The sequence below is a fragment of the Rhinopithecus bieti genome, unplaced genomic scaffold (assembly GCF_001698545.2).
Source record: "Rhinopithecus bieti isolate Rb0 unplaced genomic scaffold, ASM169854v2 scaffold_6547, whole genome shotgun sequence".
NCBI classification, from domain to species: Eukaryota; Metazoa; Chordata; class Mammalia; order Primates; family Cercopithecidae; genus Rhinopithecus; species Rhinopithecus bieti.
The window spans coordinates 238,707-257,720 of NW_016805133.1; the positions used below are offsets into that span (position 1 = coordinate 238,707).

The 19,014-nt window shown below is 38.0% G+C and overlaps 1 protein-coding gene across 4 annotated transcripts in view; it reads right to left on the minus strand.

The window, feature by feature from the left end:
- FEZ2 (fasciculation and elongation protein zeta 2) overlaps nucleotides 1-19,014 on the minus strand; it is a 69,663-nt gene that overhangs the window by 28,824 nt on the left and 21,825 nt on the right. For 2 of the 4 annotated variants that reach the window (XM_017871281.1, XM_017871283.1), the window contains exons 6-7: nucleotides 3,568-3,648; nucleotides 1,180-1,255 (exon numbers count right to left, since the gene is read on the minus strand). In XM_017871281.1, the coding sequence (XP_017726770.1) occupies nucleotides 1,180-1,255; nucleotides 3,568-3,648 (157 nt within the window). The remainder of the gene's footprint in view (nucleotides 1-1,179; nucleotides 1,256-3,567; nucleotides 3,649-19,014) is intronic. The other 2 variants (XM_017871284.1, XM_017871285.1) reach the window with 1 other exon arrangement.

A 19,014-nucleotide genomic window follows, 5' to 3' on the forward strand; every position in this document is an offset into this window, starting at 1 on the left:
ACAAAGACCTAACAGATCAGCAAAATTCAATCCCTTCATTTTAACGGCAGTGACAACAAGGCTAATTGATAGTAACTTAGCCGAAATCATACATACATTAATCTATTTACTGGGAAGTAAAAAGAACAAATATTTTTTATGCTACTGTTTCAATGTGAGCAAAAGAGAGTAAGTAACTTCCAAGGATATCCCTGAAAATAACAGGGATAGAACCAGAATTCAGTGCTCATTTGTGGCTATCATAAGAGATACTCAGTATCATATATATTTAAATCTAACAATTTTTTTAATGCAAGCCCCTTGAAGGTGGATTATTTTTGTCTGCTTTGTTCACTGAAGTATCCCAAGTGCCCAGATCATGGCCTGGTACAGAGTAGGCTTTCACCAAATACTTACTGAATGAATGCATGTTCTTTTTTTTTTCTGAGATGGAGTCTCACTGTGTTGCCCAGGCTGGAGTGCAGTGGTGAGTGATCTCAGCTCACTGCAAGCTCTGCCTCCTGGGTTCACGCCATTCTCCTGCCTCAGCCTCCCCAGCAGCTGGGACTACAGGCGCCTGCCACCACACCCGGCTAATTTTTGGTATTTTAGTAGAGATGGGGTTTCACCGTGTTAGCCAGGATGGTCTCGATCTCCTGACCTCGTGATCCACCCACCTCAGCCTCCCAAAGTGCTGGGATTACAGGCGTGAGTCACCGCGCCTGGCCTTGAACGCATGTTCTTTAAAACATCACTGTCAATTTATGTTCTACCTATAATTACTCCCTCAGGTTCTACATTCATAAGAAATAAAAAGTGTTTACCCTAAATCTTTCCTATTCAGTTACTGACAGTCATAGATATATAAGATCCATGAAGAATTTTATTTATGATAAATGGATATGTTCTTAAACACGTAAGAGATGATGGAGATTCAGGTTACGCTTTTCCCCAAAAGTTTAGCTCATAAATATTTCACAAGGTCAGAAAAACAGGAAAACTACAAATCAGCACTAGAGTTACTGTTGTATTCAATGTCACAGCCATCGTTGGCTTCATTCTTATAAAAATAAACAATTATATGCATCATTTATATCCTAAATTGACAAAACACTAACAACAAAATCAGCCAATTAAAGTCAGGTGTTTACTGATCAGCAAAAGTAAATCAGGTAATAGTTTCATTTTGTCTTTGCTCACTTTTTGTTAATATTTGAAGATCTTCAACAGATGGTGGTCCGTTTTTCTTCTCGTAAGGAATGACTGTAGTCAAATACTGCCAAGTTAAAAAAATATGTCACTTAAATCGGAATTACCTTATCTCCAAAAAATTTGATACTGTTACTAGAAGGTCTATTTCATAACATAAAAACATAAGCTACTTTGGTAATGAAAACACAGGTATTGTATGGGAATAAAGGTATCTTACTATCTCAGATGGAGCTCATGGTTTTTTTTTTTTTTGTCCATCTCTATTTGCTTCACACAAACCTAGTGTCAACAGAAACAACCAATTTTTTGCATTTCAGTTATTGAAAATTTCATAGGACTAAGTCTGAGGACGATTTACTCAATTTGTTCATTTTTAAAGTATTATCTCACATTCTCCTTGCATATTTTCAACACATTTTAAAATAGCAATTTAAACTAAAACATAGTTTTAATAGTTCTGCACAATAAAGTAATTTCCAACAGCAAAATAATTCTGTTTCAGACCATTTTTATTCTGGTTGAACAAATGGTCCACATATATAACATGACAACTTTGAAAACACACACTAGCTTCTTGCAGAAGCTAATTAGCTTCTTGCAGAAGCTAACAAAGACACACTTAAATCGTTTTAGAAAGGCGTTATTACTATTATTTTAAATTATTGGGTAAGTCATTATAAACGTTTTTAGGTATTAAAGGAGAAAAGTGAAAATAGAGAAAGGCCTAAGGGGAAATGAATAATGAAAATTCATGTCTGAAATTGAGACAAACTTCCTAGTTCACTACTTGTAAAGGCTCACAAGTAACAGCGCCATGTCTTATAACTAATCCCATGAAAGCATAATCCATAAATGATTGTCCAGATTCTCCTATTCTTACCATCCCACCAAAAAAATGGTTCCATGCATTTCACATGTGCTCATATAGAAAGCCAGTGGTTTTCACCTGGAATCTCTTTAGCTCCACCCATGATTTAACCTCGTGCCCTAAATCTCAGCTCTAATCCTCATTGAGTGATCTTATCCTGCCCATAACTGAAAAACAGGATAAAGAAAGCTGCTTTACAATAACTGGATCCCTAAGTCCAGAAAACTGGTAAAACTACATAGTTCAATCTTTGAGACACTTAAGTGTTCCACCATCTTTTTGATGTAGACTTCTTGCAGGTGATGCCAAATTGTATAATCGAATGTTCCTTTGTAAAGAACAACAACAAAAGGCCAGAAATGATGTCCTCCTGGCTTCTCTCTGCACGTGTCAGGCAACCTGGAGAGGCAGCAGGAGGTTGCACCCTGGCCCGCTCTCTGGCTTCCTGGCTGCGTTTTCAGACCTCCCTGCTCCACTCAGTGGAGTCTGGAAGATTCCTTGCCTTCTTGTGAGGTTGAGAGAGGTGAGAGGCACTGGAATGAAAACCAGAATTCAAACAGCCCTTCATGGAGCTCACTGATGAGCTGCAGATGTCCGTGTGAACCTTCCCTCTTTAATAGGAATGATCCCCCTTTTTGAGAAACACATAACTACCTTCAGTCAAAACTCCAGGCATTTGATCTAGGCATTCTTTTGCTAAACTTCCTACAAGCTACATTTTGTACACCTTCTTAGTCTGCACAGAAGAGCTAACTTAAAGAGCTTTCTCTTTTAAGGTGAAAATTTCATATAGCGAAAGGTAATTTGAAGCATACCCATTCATGTGAATGTTTCCCATGTTGGTGACATCCCTTCAATCAGTATACAAAAATGTGAATCAAAAGCAAACTGCTAGATACTTGATTATGTATCTATGTATAATCTGGTATAAATGTATACAATGTATAATCTTGTATAAATAATGTCTCATGCCTCGTTTGGCAGACAACTTGAGTTGGCTGACTATGCAATACACCTTAAAAACACATTAATTTCATTTAAAGGAGGTAATATATACTCTATACATATTTTTGACCTAGAACTCTAGTCTCAAACGTACCAACCTCTGGCCTTCCTCCCCTAAAAATGACATCTTGCTTCTTAGACTTTTAGAATTAGAGTCACATATTTTAGTTTAGTTATTTTCACAAGCAGATTTCCTACACATGCAATACAATATGTTAAAATGTTAATGTCTATTTGTTTAAAACTAAGAGTGAGAAATGGAGCTCTAAAACATGTATTAAGAATGCATTTAATCTACTGTCCAATTTGAAAAATGCTTTTTCCTCAAAGGGAAATTCTGTTCATTATCAAGACTATAAACATAATGAACTTTTATAATAAACTTTTATTTCTCTCTTTAAGCAATGGTCTTAGTAAATTAGTAAAACTACCAGCTTTCAGGATCTTCACTTACACAGGAAATGAAAAAGCAGAGAATGAGGAAAATAAGGATAACCGAGCACCTGTTTCTCTCCACCTGAATTTCCAAAGGTGTGGCGGAGGCCATTCTGAATGACATTTGAGATCCCTTCCATGCTGAAGCGCTAAAGGCGGCAATATACGGCCCAGAAGAAAAGGACAGAGAGAGAAGTTCAAAGTCTATTAGTAAGAATGTACCATGATGACTTACGTGCCCGAGAGGCAAGCAGTTAGAAAATGCCACTACTCATCCAGATAAAGCACACAAACTCATGCTCTTTTTAAAATGTTGCTGCTTCCATTTCTTTGCAAGGTAAATGCAAAAGCAACTGTTTTTATGCTACTATATTCATGCAGGCATTTTTCTGACGTAGCTAATAAAATTGTTCCAATGTAAATGTTGTCAGTTGTACACGTATTTGTTCTATACAAAATTTGCTGTGTAATTTTTAAGATACTTTTTGATATTATTTACCTACATTTTATCAGAAGTCTGAAAACTTAATATGAACAGTATGCATATTTTCAGCCTAAGTTTGTATAATTCTACCATCAGTTTGGAGAACATTAACATAACATTTAGCAAATGAAAATGCTGTTACTTGGAGAGCTGATTATTGCTTCCCACTCACTCTTCGGGCCACCTGCCACTGCCTTGGTGCAGAAATGCGAACTAGAAGATGGCATATGCTTCCTGGAGAGCAGAGTGGATCCCATGTGCCAGCGAGGCCCCCAAAAACTTCTCCAAAGACTCTTCCACTCTGTTTCTAGGAAACAATTCTAGTTTCTTTCTCCCAGCAACCTCCAAGACTTCCTAGAATTCTTTGTACTGAAAAGGGAGTATTTTTTTCCTGAACAACTTATCTTGATTTGTAACCAGTCTACAATGTCATCAGGCATAGTAAAAAGAGTCTGGTGGCACCTCTATGGCGGCTGAGTCAAAGGAGTGAGATAGATTCTTACAGCATGACTAATTAAGGGGAAAGGCATCGTGAAAAGGAAGTGAAGGCCTGATTCACTGGATGATTCCTTCCCCTGGAATTTTATACAGGAAATTTAAATCAGTAAACACATTTGAGGAGTCAACATAAAGCATATTTTACCAGGCCCCAAGGGGCAGAAGAAAGGAAACCAAGGAAATGGTCATCAAGAAATATAGTTTCGTCCAGTGGTTCTCAAAGTGTAGTCCAGGGACCCCCCTCCCACTCAACTCCTGCCAAGAGGTCCCAGAAATCCTCTCAGGAGTTCATGAGTTCAAAAATGTTTTCTTAATACTACTAAAATATGAGTTGTCTTTTTTACTCTCATTCTCTCATGACTCACAGTGAAATATTCCAAATGACAGACTGCATGCAGAAGCACATTTGTGAATCTAGCTGTCTTTCATCAAGCCAGATGTTAATGAGATTGACAAAAATACACAGCAATGATATTTTTTCATGATGTTGTAAAATACTATTTTTCATAAATATATGCTCTTTATTATGAATTTATTTTGGTATTTTCATGAATTTATATTTTCAATTTATCACTTTTAATCTGTAATAGAGCAAATATTAAGCTTCTTGGGGTCCTCGATAAATTTTAGGAGTGTAAAGAAGTCTTGATGACAAAAAGCTAAGAAATGCCAAGAGGCTGAATCATTGAGGGAGCTATGTGCTTCTGTATCAGTCATGTAACTCTATGGAGTTACTGAAAATCTGAGTTCCAAATTTTACCACCTTATAGGACACTGTACAAATATGCCTCTCCTCCTAAACCATCCATCTTCCCTATCTAGTCTTTCCTAGATGTGTAAGGCAGTTTTGCTTCAGCAAGAATCAAATATCTAGTCAGGATACTCTGCTGACTACTCTTCACTTCACTGAAAGCATAACTATTAACTTTGATGGAGGAGGCTAGTTATAAGACAAAACCTACAGATAACTATTTTGTAAATCTTTTAAACAGATTATCAAACGAGATAACATCTTAGGCTTCAGAGTATATAATGACAATTATGAGAAACTATTTTCAAATAACCAAGTCAGTTTTTTAATTATTTCCATAAAATATATTTTCTTTCAAATGTGACAAAGAGAAAAGCACTTGTTTTTAAGTACTTAGTCTATGTTACCTGGCTCCATTATCTATGGGCATGTTAAAACTAGACACCAATTCATAAAATCTAAAGCAAGATAAAAAGTTTCAGAATCCACATATCAGGAAACTAAGACACATTTTATATTTGGAAAGCACATTCCAAAAACACTAGCTTTATGTTCCCAACCAGAAAGCCAATACCTGTCACTAGAAAAAACAAAAGTTGATGCAGTTTCAATTTCATAAGATGCAGATGTAATTTAGGTTTTATTAAATATGTGGTTGCAGACATTACTGAGCCATCTCAACTACTGATAGCCTGACTACTTGTGAAAGATGGCTTTTGTGCCACCAGAATTCTAGGCTTAGGGGAAATCAGTGAAAATGCAACCATGGGAAGCCAAGGTAACCTGGAAAAACAAAACTAACAGCTGATGCCAGTGAAAGAAGGTAAAGCAAGAACGCAGTAGAACCTCTGTCCTTGCTGCTGATGGCTGCTGAGTCAGTGGCTGTAGCCGACAAGGCCCTACTGTCCCCAGCTCTATCACTGACAATGAACCAGGGAAGCAATGTGCAGCCTATACAGTTCAATAGCCTCTTGATCCGTTGGAAAATTACAGAACAAGGAAATCAGAAGGTTCTACAGGGAAGAAAAAAAAAACTAAAATCTATGTCTGAGAACATCTCTCCATCAAACACACTTCAGTTGCCATCAACTCCCACCTCCCCAGAAGTCAGGCAGCACCAATGTTCTCCCTCCACTGCATTTCCAAACTCTCCCTCGCTACTAGCTCCTTCCTGACAGCAACCTGAAATTCTCAAACCCTCAACCCATTTCCTTTCCCGAGGGTTTCCTGAAACAACTCTTCCCAACATCAATTATTCGATCCAGAAGACCACGGCCACTTTTGAGATCTCTGAGACATCCAGGAATCCCTCCTCCCTCCTTGGATTCAGAGACACCACACTCTCCCAGATTTCCCTCACCCCAACCCTCCTGCTCTCTAGCTGCTTCTTCAAAGAGTCACCACTTTCTTCACACATCCCTTAAACACCAGTGTTCCCCAGGATCTTGCGCCTCTTTCTTGATTCACCTCTCAGATGCTGCTGTGCCTCTGGATTCTGTCCCTATTTAATTCTCAAGCACCCCCTCTGGACATTACCACTCAATCGCTTCAGCTTCTGCTTCCATAAATTGATAGCTCCACTTTACTAAGATCAGTAAAATGCTAAGAACAGAGACTGGCACATGGCAAAGCTCAGTACATGTTAGTGACCTTTACTGTAATTTCCCTGAGCTTCACTTTGCACGTTTAATGGCCAGCTGGACATCTGTGCCTATTGTATGTTTAATGGCCTATTGACAAGCCTATGTTCCTGTCTATATTTAATATCAATGTTTCTAAAACTCATATCCAAAACTGAATTCAATGTCCTCTTCCCCACCAAAACACAGACAACAAAATGTAAAAACCAGTTCCTCCTTCAGCATTTTATTCTCCTCTCATTCATTTCCTCATTCTTTCAAAAAACATCCTGAGCCAGATACCATTCCAGGTATTAGAGATTCAGACTGAACACATCAGCCAAGGCCCCTCCCACCCTCCTGACCTTACATTCCAGCATAACGGAGGCACAAAAAGTACAACACGTAAATGAACTGAATGCTGCAGATAACTAACACACGCCCTATCCCTAGCTCCAACAAGGCGATTAAAAACTGGATGCCTACTTTCTACTCAGACGTCAGAGAAAAGCTCTCTGAGGAGACGACATCTGAGCTGAAATATGACTTATACACCCATCCCAGATGAACCACAAAGGACATTAGACAAGAGAGATCTTCTCAGAGAACAAAACCAAAAGCAGCCAACCTGGCCAACTCGGGAATTCACACCACAGCTAGCGTGCAGGAGTCTCGCAATTCTCATTCAACAGGATGGAACACAGTATCTATGGATATGCCCATTCTCACCTCCTTTTTGTAAGATTGTATTGCAGCAACCCTGTCTTCTCTCCCCTATTGTGTGCCAATGTGTTGCAACGGCTGGCTTAACTTTCCTAACTGACATCAGGGTGCAATTCAGCCTTCCCAGACCCATAAACCTAGCTAGGGGCAATAGTAATATATGTCCACCTAGACTACAGAACACAGCTAGGCTCAGAAAACACTAAAAACGTGGTAGTTGTTTTGAATATAGCAATTATCACACCCTGTACCCAGGTTTCTTCGTGTTGACACTACTGACATTTCTGGTCAGATCATTCTTGTCACGGGGGTCAGTGCAGTGGGGTGGGATCTCTCCTAGCACCTCCAGTCTCTGTTCACCAGGATGCCAGCAGTACCACCCCATCCTTCCCCACCCTGCCCCCAGTTGTGACAACAACAAATGTTTTCAGACATTGACTCATGTCCTGTGGGGGGCAAAACTGGCCTGGTTGAGAATCACCGCACTAAAGCACACTGGATAGTTCATCATCTCAAACTGCATCCCATGGACAGCACATTCCTGGAAAACTGAAATTGATTCGACATCCTTAACACTCATGCTGGGGACATAACTGTGGATCAATTTATGTTTGCCTAATAATAGTATAAGAAAAGTAATCAAGGTATTTTTAATGGGGAGTTAGAGGGCACAAGATCTAAAGAGAAACAATAAAGAAAACAAAATTCTGGTTAATTTTCATAAATTCAACTCAGTTCTCAAAATCCTTAAGGACAGGAAAAAAAAATGTCAGATACTTCTTTCATATGCTCCAAAAAGCAAAAACCAGACTTCAATATGTAGGAGGCATCTGACTGATAGTCAGTGACCTAGCCTGCTAAACGCTACAGCAGTTCTTATCAATACCAGTGGGATACTTCCAGATTTCTGTATGAAACCAGGAATCACATCTCAGGCAAAAGTCTTAGAATCAGAAAATTAGTCAGCTTGGGCAGAAAAGTGCTGAATTAGAAATCAAAGATCTGGGTTCCTTCCCAGCTTTGCCACTAATTGTGTGACAGGAAGGCAGTCACTTTACTGCTAAGGCCTGTTTCCTCACCTGTAAAACACAGGATTAAATAATATTAACTTTAAACGTCTTCTTATTTGTAAATCCTATGAGTCTATGAATTAATTCAACCAAAAAGATCCATTATTAAGAAAGCAAATTAAAAACATACACATATGCATAGACACACACATGCGTGTGCACGCACACACACACACATACTCTATGGGACTAAATAAATGAGTGCTCCAGAATGGCAGAAATGCACAGCCAGATGATACATTCAGAGTCCAAGGGCTTCATTTTCTTATGAGGAAATGACTACATTCTGAAGGGAGAGACAGGTCTTATGCATCTCTCCATCCCCGCAGCTTGCATAGTGCCTGAGCCATAGCAGGCATTTATAAACGTCGCGTAAGCTGAAGTTGTGACACTCCTAATACCAGAACCCAAGAGCCTTAGAGTCTGTGATCTTTTCACCATATCATGAGGTGTCTTGACTTCTTGCAGGAGAGAAAGAAAAAAAAAAGCCCAAAATAAGTTGAATGTGAACAGAATAAAGATGACATGACAGAACATAAAGTTATTTTTCAGAAGAGTGAATAATGGAGTTCTGGAAAAGTCCACTGAAGAATCTAGTCTAGGAAAGCAACATGAGATTAATGAAATAATATTGTTGGCGTGGTTTGTAAAACATAAAACAATGGAGTGACTAAGAAATCTCAAACCCCTGCCAGGCACAGAGGCTCACGCCTGTAATCCCAGCACTTTGGGAGGCCGAGGTGGGTGGATCACCTGACGTCAGGAGTTTGAGACCAGCCTGGCCAACCTGGTAAAACCTTGTCTCTACTACAAATACAAAAATTAGCTGGACGTGGTGGCGGGTGCCTGTAATCCCAGCTACTCGAGAGGCTGAGGCAGGAGAATCACTGGAACCCGGGAGGTGGAGGTTGCAGTGAGCCGAGATTGCACCATTGCACTCCAGCCCAGGCAACAGAGCGAGACTCCGTTTCAAAAAAAAAAAAAAAAAGAAATCTCAAACCCCTAGCTAGGATACTCAAATAGCAGCAAGTAGAAGATCAGTGAACTAGAAGGATAAAGGTAAAGAGAGCCCAGGGCAGTGAGACCAGGAAGAAACAGGAAACGAACTGTGTAGAGCATACTGTGCATTCTGTTTTATAGCCGCCCTGTAAATTCCAAAAAATAATACACCCTTTTGGAAGGCAAAATGAATTTTAAAAAGATAAAACCTCTGAGGCAGGTTAAATTTACTTTTTCGTAAACGTCACCTCATTTAGAAGCACTACATTTACAACCTTGAGAGCAGATGCGGTATTATTAGGTGCTTATGATGCTTAACTGGGCCAGAGGGAAGATTTTCTCTATGCTTAAATTTTATAAGTAGGAGGACAAGGAGAAGGAGAGACAGCAGGGGTAGGGGAGGAGGGAGAGAGAGTGGGAGGGGAGAAAGGAGGGAAGCATTTCTTTGTTAACATTTCTCAAGGTTCAAGTACCACAGACATTATCAAAGCGCCAACAGAGCTAAGTCTCAGGGTTATGAATGCTGAATGAAATGAAGGACACTAAAGATTTGTTACTAAATAAATAAATAAGTAAATAATTTTTTAAAAGAAAAGAAAAAACGATTTGTTACAGTTTAATTTAAATAACTGCAATAATTCGGTATATCAGAAAACCCAATCCTCCCTCCATTTAATCTACCATTTCCAAGTTTGAAATAAAGAATCCAAGTGTTCAAACTCAAAGTGAAGAGCTGGTGAAAATTCTGAATCTAAAGTTACTTTGTAACTGATTCATCCATTTCCCACTACCTCTGTAGGAAGGAGTTAATAGTGCTATAAAATGCGCCTCTCTGAATGGAATTTTTGATAGGAGCCTATTTGTGAGCAGGAAAATGATTAAGCATTACAGTATTTACTTTATTGTTGCCCTCACTACTGACAAATGCCAAAGTAATGTGGCAAGGACGGAGGAAGAGGGTATTCAATACATTGCTTCAACACCAGTATTTATGCTGAGAATACTCACCACTGCCTCGTGGTTATTTCCTTCCCTGGCGTAAGTATGTATTGAAAGTCTCAAAATCGGTCCTTATCTGGAAACTTTTCTCAGACAAAACCAGGAGCAACAATGTGTAAATAGGATATAGATTTAGAAAAATTCACCAAAATCTGAAAGACAAAGAAACGGGCCAAGATCCCCAAGGCCCATTTACAACATCCTTGCAAAGCTCAGAAAAGGAAAATTCAAGCCAAGGGTCCTTCCATCCACCTCTAAGTAACTCCACAACCACATTCCAATGCATGCTGGTTCTGTGAGCCAAGGTCCCTGTGAAGTTTTGTTTACTCATTTATGAAATGGAAATAATAACAATAATACCTTCTTCACAGGGTTGTTGTGAAGGTTACATGAAATAATCCATGCAAGTACCTAGCAAAGTGCTCAGCAAATATCAATATTCAAAAAAGTACTGGCTATAATTTCTGAAAATAAAAAGGCTACAATAATATTTTAGACACAACTCCCAAAGAGAAATAACCACACCTTTCTACTTTTCTCCAGAACAGCAAAAACAGCATTTCAAGTTCTTCTAATATAAATAAAATCGCAGCTGAGAAAGAATAAATCCCTGATTATAGTTCCTAGCTGACAGGACTGAAAACAACATACAGAAGAGACATTACTGTCTATGACTAAGTATAGAATCAGCAAAAAAGTTGAAACAGAAAACAAGTTAACAAATAATTCGGTCTTTCTGAACAATAAAAAGAAAAGAGCTGGAGAACACTATGCTACATAAAAGTGAACAAGAATCAGATACAGTGCTGTAGTTTGTTAGTTCTTCTCTGGTATCCTAAACATATCAGCTTATTCTACACACAGCATATTCACCAGTTCAACCAACTTCACAGAAAGCAACATCCAAGACAGGGAAAGCAAGACAAACAAAGGGCCCAGGAAATTTACACTATTCCTGCTACCAAACTTGTTTCTCAGCCTCACCTGACACCAACTGGTACAGATTTCTAACTGGCCAGGAAATCATTTCAAAATCTCAGTATCAAAGCTCAATGTCAGAAAAAAGGTTTGAAAAAGCAATCAAGGAATGCTTTTCATCTATTTCTGACTGTTACTCTACTCTACTCTTACTTCATTAATATTCTTTATACTCAGGAGGTTCAGACGAAAGCAAAATTAAAACATAATTATTGTTCCTTATAAATCACGTCATTTTCAATAGCTTGAATATGATTTTCAAACATTAATTTATAAAATAGTAGGTTTAATTTTTAATAAAATAATCAAAACATGAGGAAACAAGTGTAAAAAATTTAGAGTACAAATATTCAAATAGTTAAGATATTAAGGTGTAAAAGTAATATCGTTTTAACACTTCAAATAATTTTAATGTGAATTATAAAGCAGTTATAAAAGCCAATTCTACCAAAAATATTTTTTTAAAAAAACAGATCTAAGTAAATTAGAAAATATACATTATACCTAAGCAGATACACACTTGAAAATCTTCAATATTAAACACCTATTATATACGTTTATTTTTATGGCAGAAAAAAATTAATACAAAGATCTTCAAAATTAACATTAAATAAATTTTTATATTTGAAGATTTTTTTAAAATTTTTATGTAACTTAATATTAATGTGGAAACTAAATTAATTTTTGCCAAATATTTTCAAAGCCACTAAAACTAGAATATAATAATTGATCTTGGCAATTTTAGAAATTCCTTCCTGAAACTTATAAATACTCTAAGTACAGTCATGTGCTGCTTAAAAACGAGGATACATTCTAAGAAATGAGTCAGGCAACTTTGTCGCTGTATAGACCATCANAAATTAACATTAAATAAATTTTATATTTGAAGATTTTTTTAAAATTTTATGTAACTTAATATTAATGTGGAAACTAAATTAATTTTGCCAAATATTTTCAAAGCCACTAAAACTAGAATATAATAATTGATCTTGGCAATTTTAGAAATTCCTTCCTGAAACTTATAAATACTCTAAGTACAGTCATGTGCTGCTTAAAAACGAGGATACATTCTAAGAAATGAGTCAGGCAACTTTGTCGCTGTATAGACCATCACAGAGTGTCCTTACACAAACCTACATAATTGTATCGCCTACTCCATACCTAGGCTACATGGTACAGCCTATGGCTCCTACAAACCTACACAGCCTGTTACTATACTGAATAATACATACAACAGTAACACAATGGTAAGTATTTGTGTATCTAAATGTAGATAAACACAGAAAAAGTACAGCAAAAATACAGCATTATAATCCTGACTCCATCATCTATCTATACGCAGTCCATGACTGACTGAAATATCACTATGTGGCACACAAGACTGTATACAAGAAGAACACAATTTCCTGGCATATTACAGCTTTTATGTGAACTTGTTTATATATAAACAATGACCTCTCTAAGACATAAAGAAGTCAAGAATGGACTCCTGATTTTTACTACATTAACTGCTTGGTCATGAAAATTCACCATTACCAGCCTACCACCAAAAACCATTGCAGAAAACAAAGAGTAGATGATAAAATATATCAAAACTGATGATGACATATATTTCTCTAGGTAATATTATTTTTCATAAAACAAATGTGTTCCACATCTAAAGTAATTCATAATTCATAGGTTTGAATTATTAAAATAATCATTATATATTCAAGTTTCTCTCCACCCTACAATGACCTTCCATCATGCTAACAGTAATTTTTAGTAAATGCTTTGCACTAAAGAAAATGCAGCAAGATACTATCAAATATCACCAACAAATTATTGTTAAAATATGTCAATATTTACATTCAAGAATGTATATCGGAGCCAGGCACGGTGGCTCACGCCTGTAATCCCAGCACTTTGGGAGGCCGAGGTGGGTGGATCGCTTGAGGCCAGTAGTTCAAGACCATCCTGGCCAACTTGGTGAAATCCCATCTCTACTAAAATACAAAAATTAGCCAGGTGTGGTGGCAGGCGCCTGTAATCCCAGCTACTCGGGAGGCTGAGATAGGAGAATCGCTTGAACCGGGGAGGTAGAGGCTGCAGTGGGCCCAGATGGCACCACTGCACTCCAGCCTGGGCAACAGAGTGAGACCCTGTCTCAAAAAAAAAAAAAAATGTATATCAAGTAGAATTTAGTACCTCAAGCACCACTGCTTAGATAAAGGGGAAAAAGGCTGGACACTGTCACTCACTCCTATAATCCCAGCACTTTGGAAGGCCAAGGCAGGTGGATCACCTGAGATCAGGAGTTCGAGGCAAGCCTGGCCAACATGGTGAAACCCCATCTCTACCAAAAAAAAAAAAAAAAAAAGATAAAGGGAGAAAAAAACTCAGTACCTTTTGCACTTCTCCTCTAACCTTCTTTTAAAATCACGTTTTATCACTGTGTATAATACAGGATCTCCAAGGGACTGCCAACATTTTTATTCCTTTTGTTTGTCTCCACATCTAGAGAACACTGGTCTACCTGCTCGCTCTCTTCACCTAGCTACCGGGATTCAGACACACAGCACAGAGGTCTGCTGTTAGGCAAGAAGCCACCACACAGAGCTTGGAGACTGGCTGGCCAAGATGTCACTATCTGGGGGCAAAGCTCAGGCTGCTGCTGAAGGGGCTCTGAGAAAAGGAACAACTCATGATAATCTCATGATAAAACAAGGCAACCTTTTAAATACAAATTTCAGACACATGACAGTACTCTTTTTAGCTATGCAAACTCACTTAACTGGAGTTCATAACTTTTTTTCTCTACTTTTTAATTTTACTAAGTCTAAATCAGAGATTGGCAAACTTTTTCTGTAAAGAGCCAGGCATTAATTATTTTAGGCTTTGTAAGCCACACAGTCTCTATGGCAACCACTCAACTCTGTCCATATAGCACCAAAGCTGCTACAGATGACAGATAAATGAATGAACATAGCTGTGTTCCAGTAAAACGGTATTCATAAAACAGGTGAAGGGTTGATTTAGCCCTTGGGCAGTAGTCTGCTTTGACAATCCCTGATCTAGATCATCTGTGCAAATGTGCTGTTAAAAAAATTCCAAATTAAAGAGAAGGGGGGGAAAAGCCAGGTCCATGTTGTTTTAAACAGAAGCCCTAAATAAAGGCTATCAGTCATATTATAACATGAGCTGAGTCACAAAAACGAAGCAATATATCTGCGAAAGAAAATATATACAAGAAAGAGTGTGTATCATCTAAGCCCTAGCTCTCCCCTATCCTTAAGCAATTCTCTCCCTAACCCCCAAAAGCAATAAATTAGGGTAATGTGATTCTTTTTACAGTTTTTTCTTTTCTCTGCTACCATTAGTCACTGATTGCTAATATCCCAAAAGTTGTCAGTATATAACTTTTTCAGGGTTGACTGAAGCAGTCATGCATTTTTGACGGTGGTGAGTGTAACACACTAGAAATTCTCTCTTGAAAGTTCAATGTGATTACGGCAAACAGAAAAGACTATCGATTTCTATCTTCTCAATAAGACTTAGCATAAGCAACCTTACATGTGACGGTCAAGTCAAAGATTTGTTACTAGATGCTCAGAGAGTAAGTATTCCATTTTCATACATATAAGTTTACTAAGTTATGATGCTAAGCAGGTAGGCCATAATGCCCAGACAACTTCAGATAACACTAGATGAATAGCAACTACTAAATTACAACATAACCTGGTGTTGTTCGACCTATTCTTGTATTCATGAGAACTGCTACTGAAACTCAATGACCTGTGAATGTTTGATATAACAGAAGCCTGGCTCCCCCAATAAAAATCCCCAATAGAACAGTAATAATTCAAATACTACAAATCTAAATCCTTCGGGATTCAATCTCCTGTACACTGAAGTTTCAATTCAACAAACACGCATTAAGTGACGTGCAAAGAACAAGAAATGAGGAGAGGTGCTGGGAAAGCAGTGTGAATGAGCTTTAAAGAGCTCGCACTCTGTCAGAAGAGACGTTTAAGCCAATGATTACAACACAGTGTGGTGCTTCAATATCAAAAGTATGTGTACCCTCACAAATAAATATGAAAACATCTCATAATAGGCATATAAACATAATAGGCAACTCATAAAAGAATACAAATAGTCAATAGATCAAACCCATTGTTTGCCTATGCAATCGGTGTATATTAAAAAGCTCGTAATATCCACCGTTGGTGGGAGGTGTGGGAAAATGGCCATTCTTATGCTCTTACTGGACCACATTTCTACAGAATAATCTGAAAAGCTGGTCATTTAAAGCCGTTTAAAACTGTATATTCTTTGACTTCGAAATTCTATCGGTTTCAGTGAGTGGATAAACTAATTTTGCTAACCAAAGGAACATAATTCAAATTTAGGAAAATGGTAATTTTGGTTTAACAGTATAAATTTCAGACTCCTACAAGATACCCAAAGGGAATTGTCTAGTAGGCAGTTGGACATATATAATAATTAGCATTTGCTCATGGTGTTTGCTATGTTTGCTAATCTTATACATAATTTCATTTAATCTCTCCAAAATTCAAAGCCATCTGTATACATTGGCAGGACCAAGATTCAAACACAGCTCTTAACCCAAAGCTGTTAGTCAATATTCGATTTATGGTCCATGGGTTTGACACCTGGCAGAAAGATCCAAGATAGAAATACACATTTGCAAGCTTATCTTTCGTTCACTCATTCATTCAGCAGAAATTTATTAGGTACCTAAGGTTGGATCTAAGAATACCAAGAAAGTAAAGTTAACTTTCTTATCCTTAGGGACACAAAACAGAGATAGGCATGAAAACAAAAAATTGCAGTATGATACGACAGTGATAATAGAAATAGTAAAGAGGAATAATACTAATCCCCTTTAAAAGAGAGAGTAGTCAACTCTGCATCAGAGACAGAGTCATCAAGGAAGGTTCTAAGAAAGGAAGACAGTGCTTGGCCATGATTTTGAAGGATGAGTGGAAAAAAAAAAATCCCCCAAGTGGACAGAAGAAGGAGGCAAGGAATTTGATTCCAGAAGAACACTGAACATCAAGCGTCACCCAAAACAGCATGGTCAGTACAAAGAAATACATGTGAGTCACCACAGTGATAAATGGACAGTGCCCTTCTCTAACCCCCATCCTCTGCTCCTCCAGATGCTGCAAAAAAGGACAGAGGAAATATAAAGCCTGCCATTCTCTTGAACTGCATTTCCCAAAGAGGTCCACTCCTCTAACCTCCCCTCCAAACTGAGAATTGGAAAGGGACTAGGCAGCCTCCCTTGTCAATGAGAAGCAGTGGTGTAGCGACACTCTCCAAAACAGCTTCCCAACAGCATCACTATCTACCGCCTCACCCAGCCTTCGGTTTCCTTCATGGTCTTTATTTACTACTAAAATTCCATCATCTATTCATTCTTTTGTTTATTGCCTTTCTCCGTCATTAGCCTATTCATTAGACTATAAGCTCCAGGAAGGCATGGGATGGGCCTTGTCTATTCTATTCTATTCACCACTGTGGTTTTCTTTGTTTTTTTGCTTTTTGTTTGAGACAGGGTCTTTTGAGACAGGGTCAGGCTGTAAGTGGAATGGTGTGACCATGGCCCACTGCAGCCTCACCCTCCTGGGCTCAAGCAATCCTCTCGCCTCGGACCCCCAAGAAGTTGGGACTACAGGTGCTTGCCACCACACCTGGCTAATTTTATAATTTTTATTTTGTAAAGACAAGGTATCACTATATTGCCCAGTCTGGTCTCAAACTCCTGGGTTCAAGGGATCCTCCCACCTCAGCCTCTCAAAGTGCAAGAATTACCATCATAAGTCATCCTGCCCACTGTATCTTGAAGAACACTTGCCACAGGAAGACACTCCACAAATCCTTGCTGAATGAATGAATGCTATTTCACCTTACCCAACATACAGCATTATGGTTATTTTAAACCTAAAACTCCCATCAAAATAATATTTCACTTTTATCAGGTAATACTTTCTGGAACATTTCACATATTTTCATGGTCTAATGAAATTTTCTAATGCTCTAAATAGCATCCCTATGCCCTCTATTTTCTTTTTCGCCACAACAAATATTTAAAACAAAATCTGTCTCCAAAATTAACAATTAAGAAATTTAACTCTGCTCTATACCCACTCCAAGATTTCATGAGAGTATCTTTGGACCAAAGAGAACAAGGTAACAATTTTAGATAAAATGGTATGCCAACTACAAACTGATGTACCGCTTCAGTGAAATATACATCAAGAAAAACAGAAGGAAGTTATTCTATACTTAACGAAAAACTCCAAGTCCTGCTAATAAAACAAAAATATCTCAGGTAGGAAAAAAAAAAATGATAACACATGACAATGCTAAGGAGGTCACCATTTTTTAGGAATTAGTATCACTGATAATAGTAAACTCATAGAGACCAGGTCTTGCCAACACTGTATGTGATATAAAATGCTTGGTAAAATGTTTGGCAAGCTCCTAGAAGGTGTTTATCCAACTGGCCATTTCACTTTGGGTTTATTTTGAGCAACTTTCAGGCTACTTGTGTCACAGGATGATTTTTCCCTGGTATTTTAGGCCTTATTTTTTTTTTTTTTTTTTTTGAGACAGAGTCTCGTTCTGTTGCCCAGGCTGGAGTGCGGTGGAGCAATCTCGGCTCACTGCAAACTCTGCCTCCTGGGTTCAAGCGATTCTCATGCCTCAGCCTCCTGAGTAGCTGGGATTACAGGCATGCACTATCACACCCAGCTAATTTTTGTATTTTTTAGTAGAGACGGAGTTTCGCCATGTTGATCCACCCACCTTGGCCTTCCAAAGTGCCAGGATTACAGGCGTGAGCCACCGCGCCCAGCCGCATTTTAGGCTTTAAAAGGATACAGTACTTTTAAAGTACTTTTAAAGATACGGTACTGCAAGCTTAACCGTGCCATTATTGAACTGATTAAAATTTTTGACACAAACTAAATCAGGCAAAATGCAACCTCAAAGGTTCAAATATTATGAAAAATATTTACTGTTACTATGAATCTATTTCAAGACCAATGAAGGCTGAAGTAAGACCTAACTGTTGCCTTGCCAAATCCTTTCTCAATATAAATGCCATGTAAAATTACACAATGGATTTACTCTAACCCTTTTACATGGGAGTTACAAAAGAAGCCTTTAAACCCCTCTAGGGATAAATTTACTTTTCTCAGCCAAGTGTTAACAGCAATAAATGGAGGATTTACATGTAATCCCTAAAAGCAAATAGGCAGAAATTACCAACCATGCTATGACTTTTTAACTAAGCATTTTATTTAATCCCACTTGTATAACAAGACAATTTAAAGGGTGCCAGTTCTAAAAATATGAGATGCAAATGCAAAATAGTGTCTCTA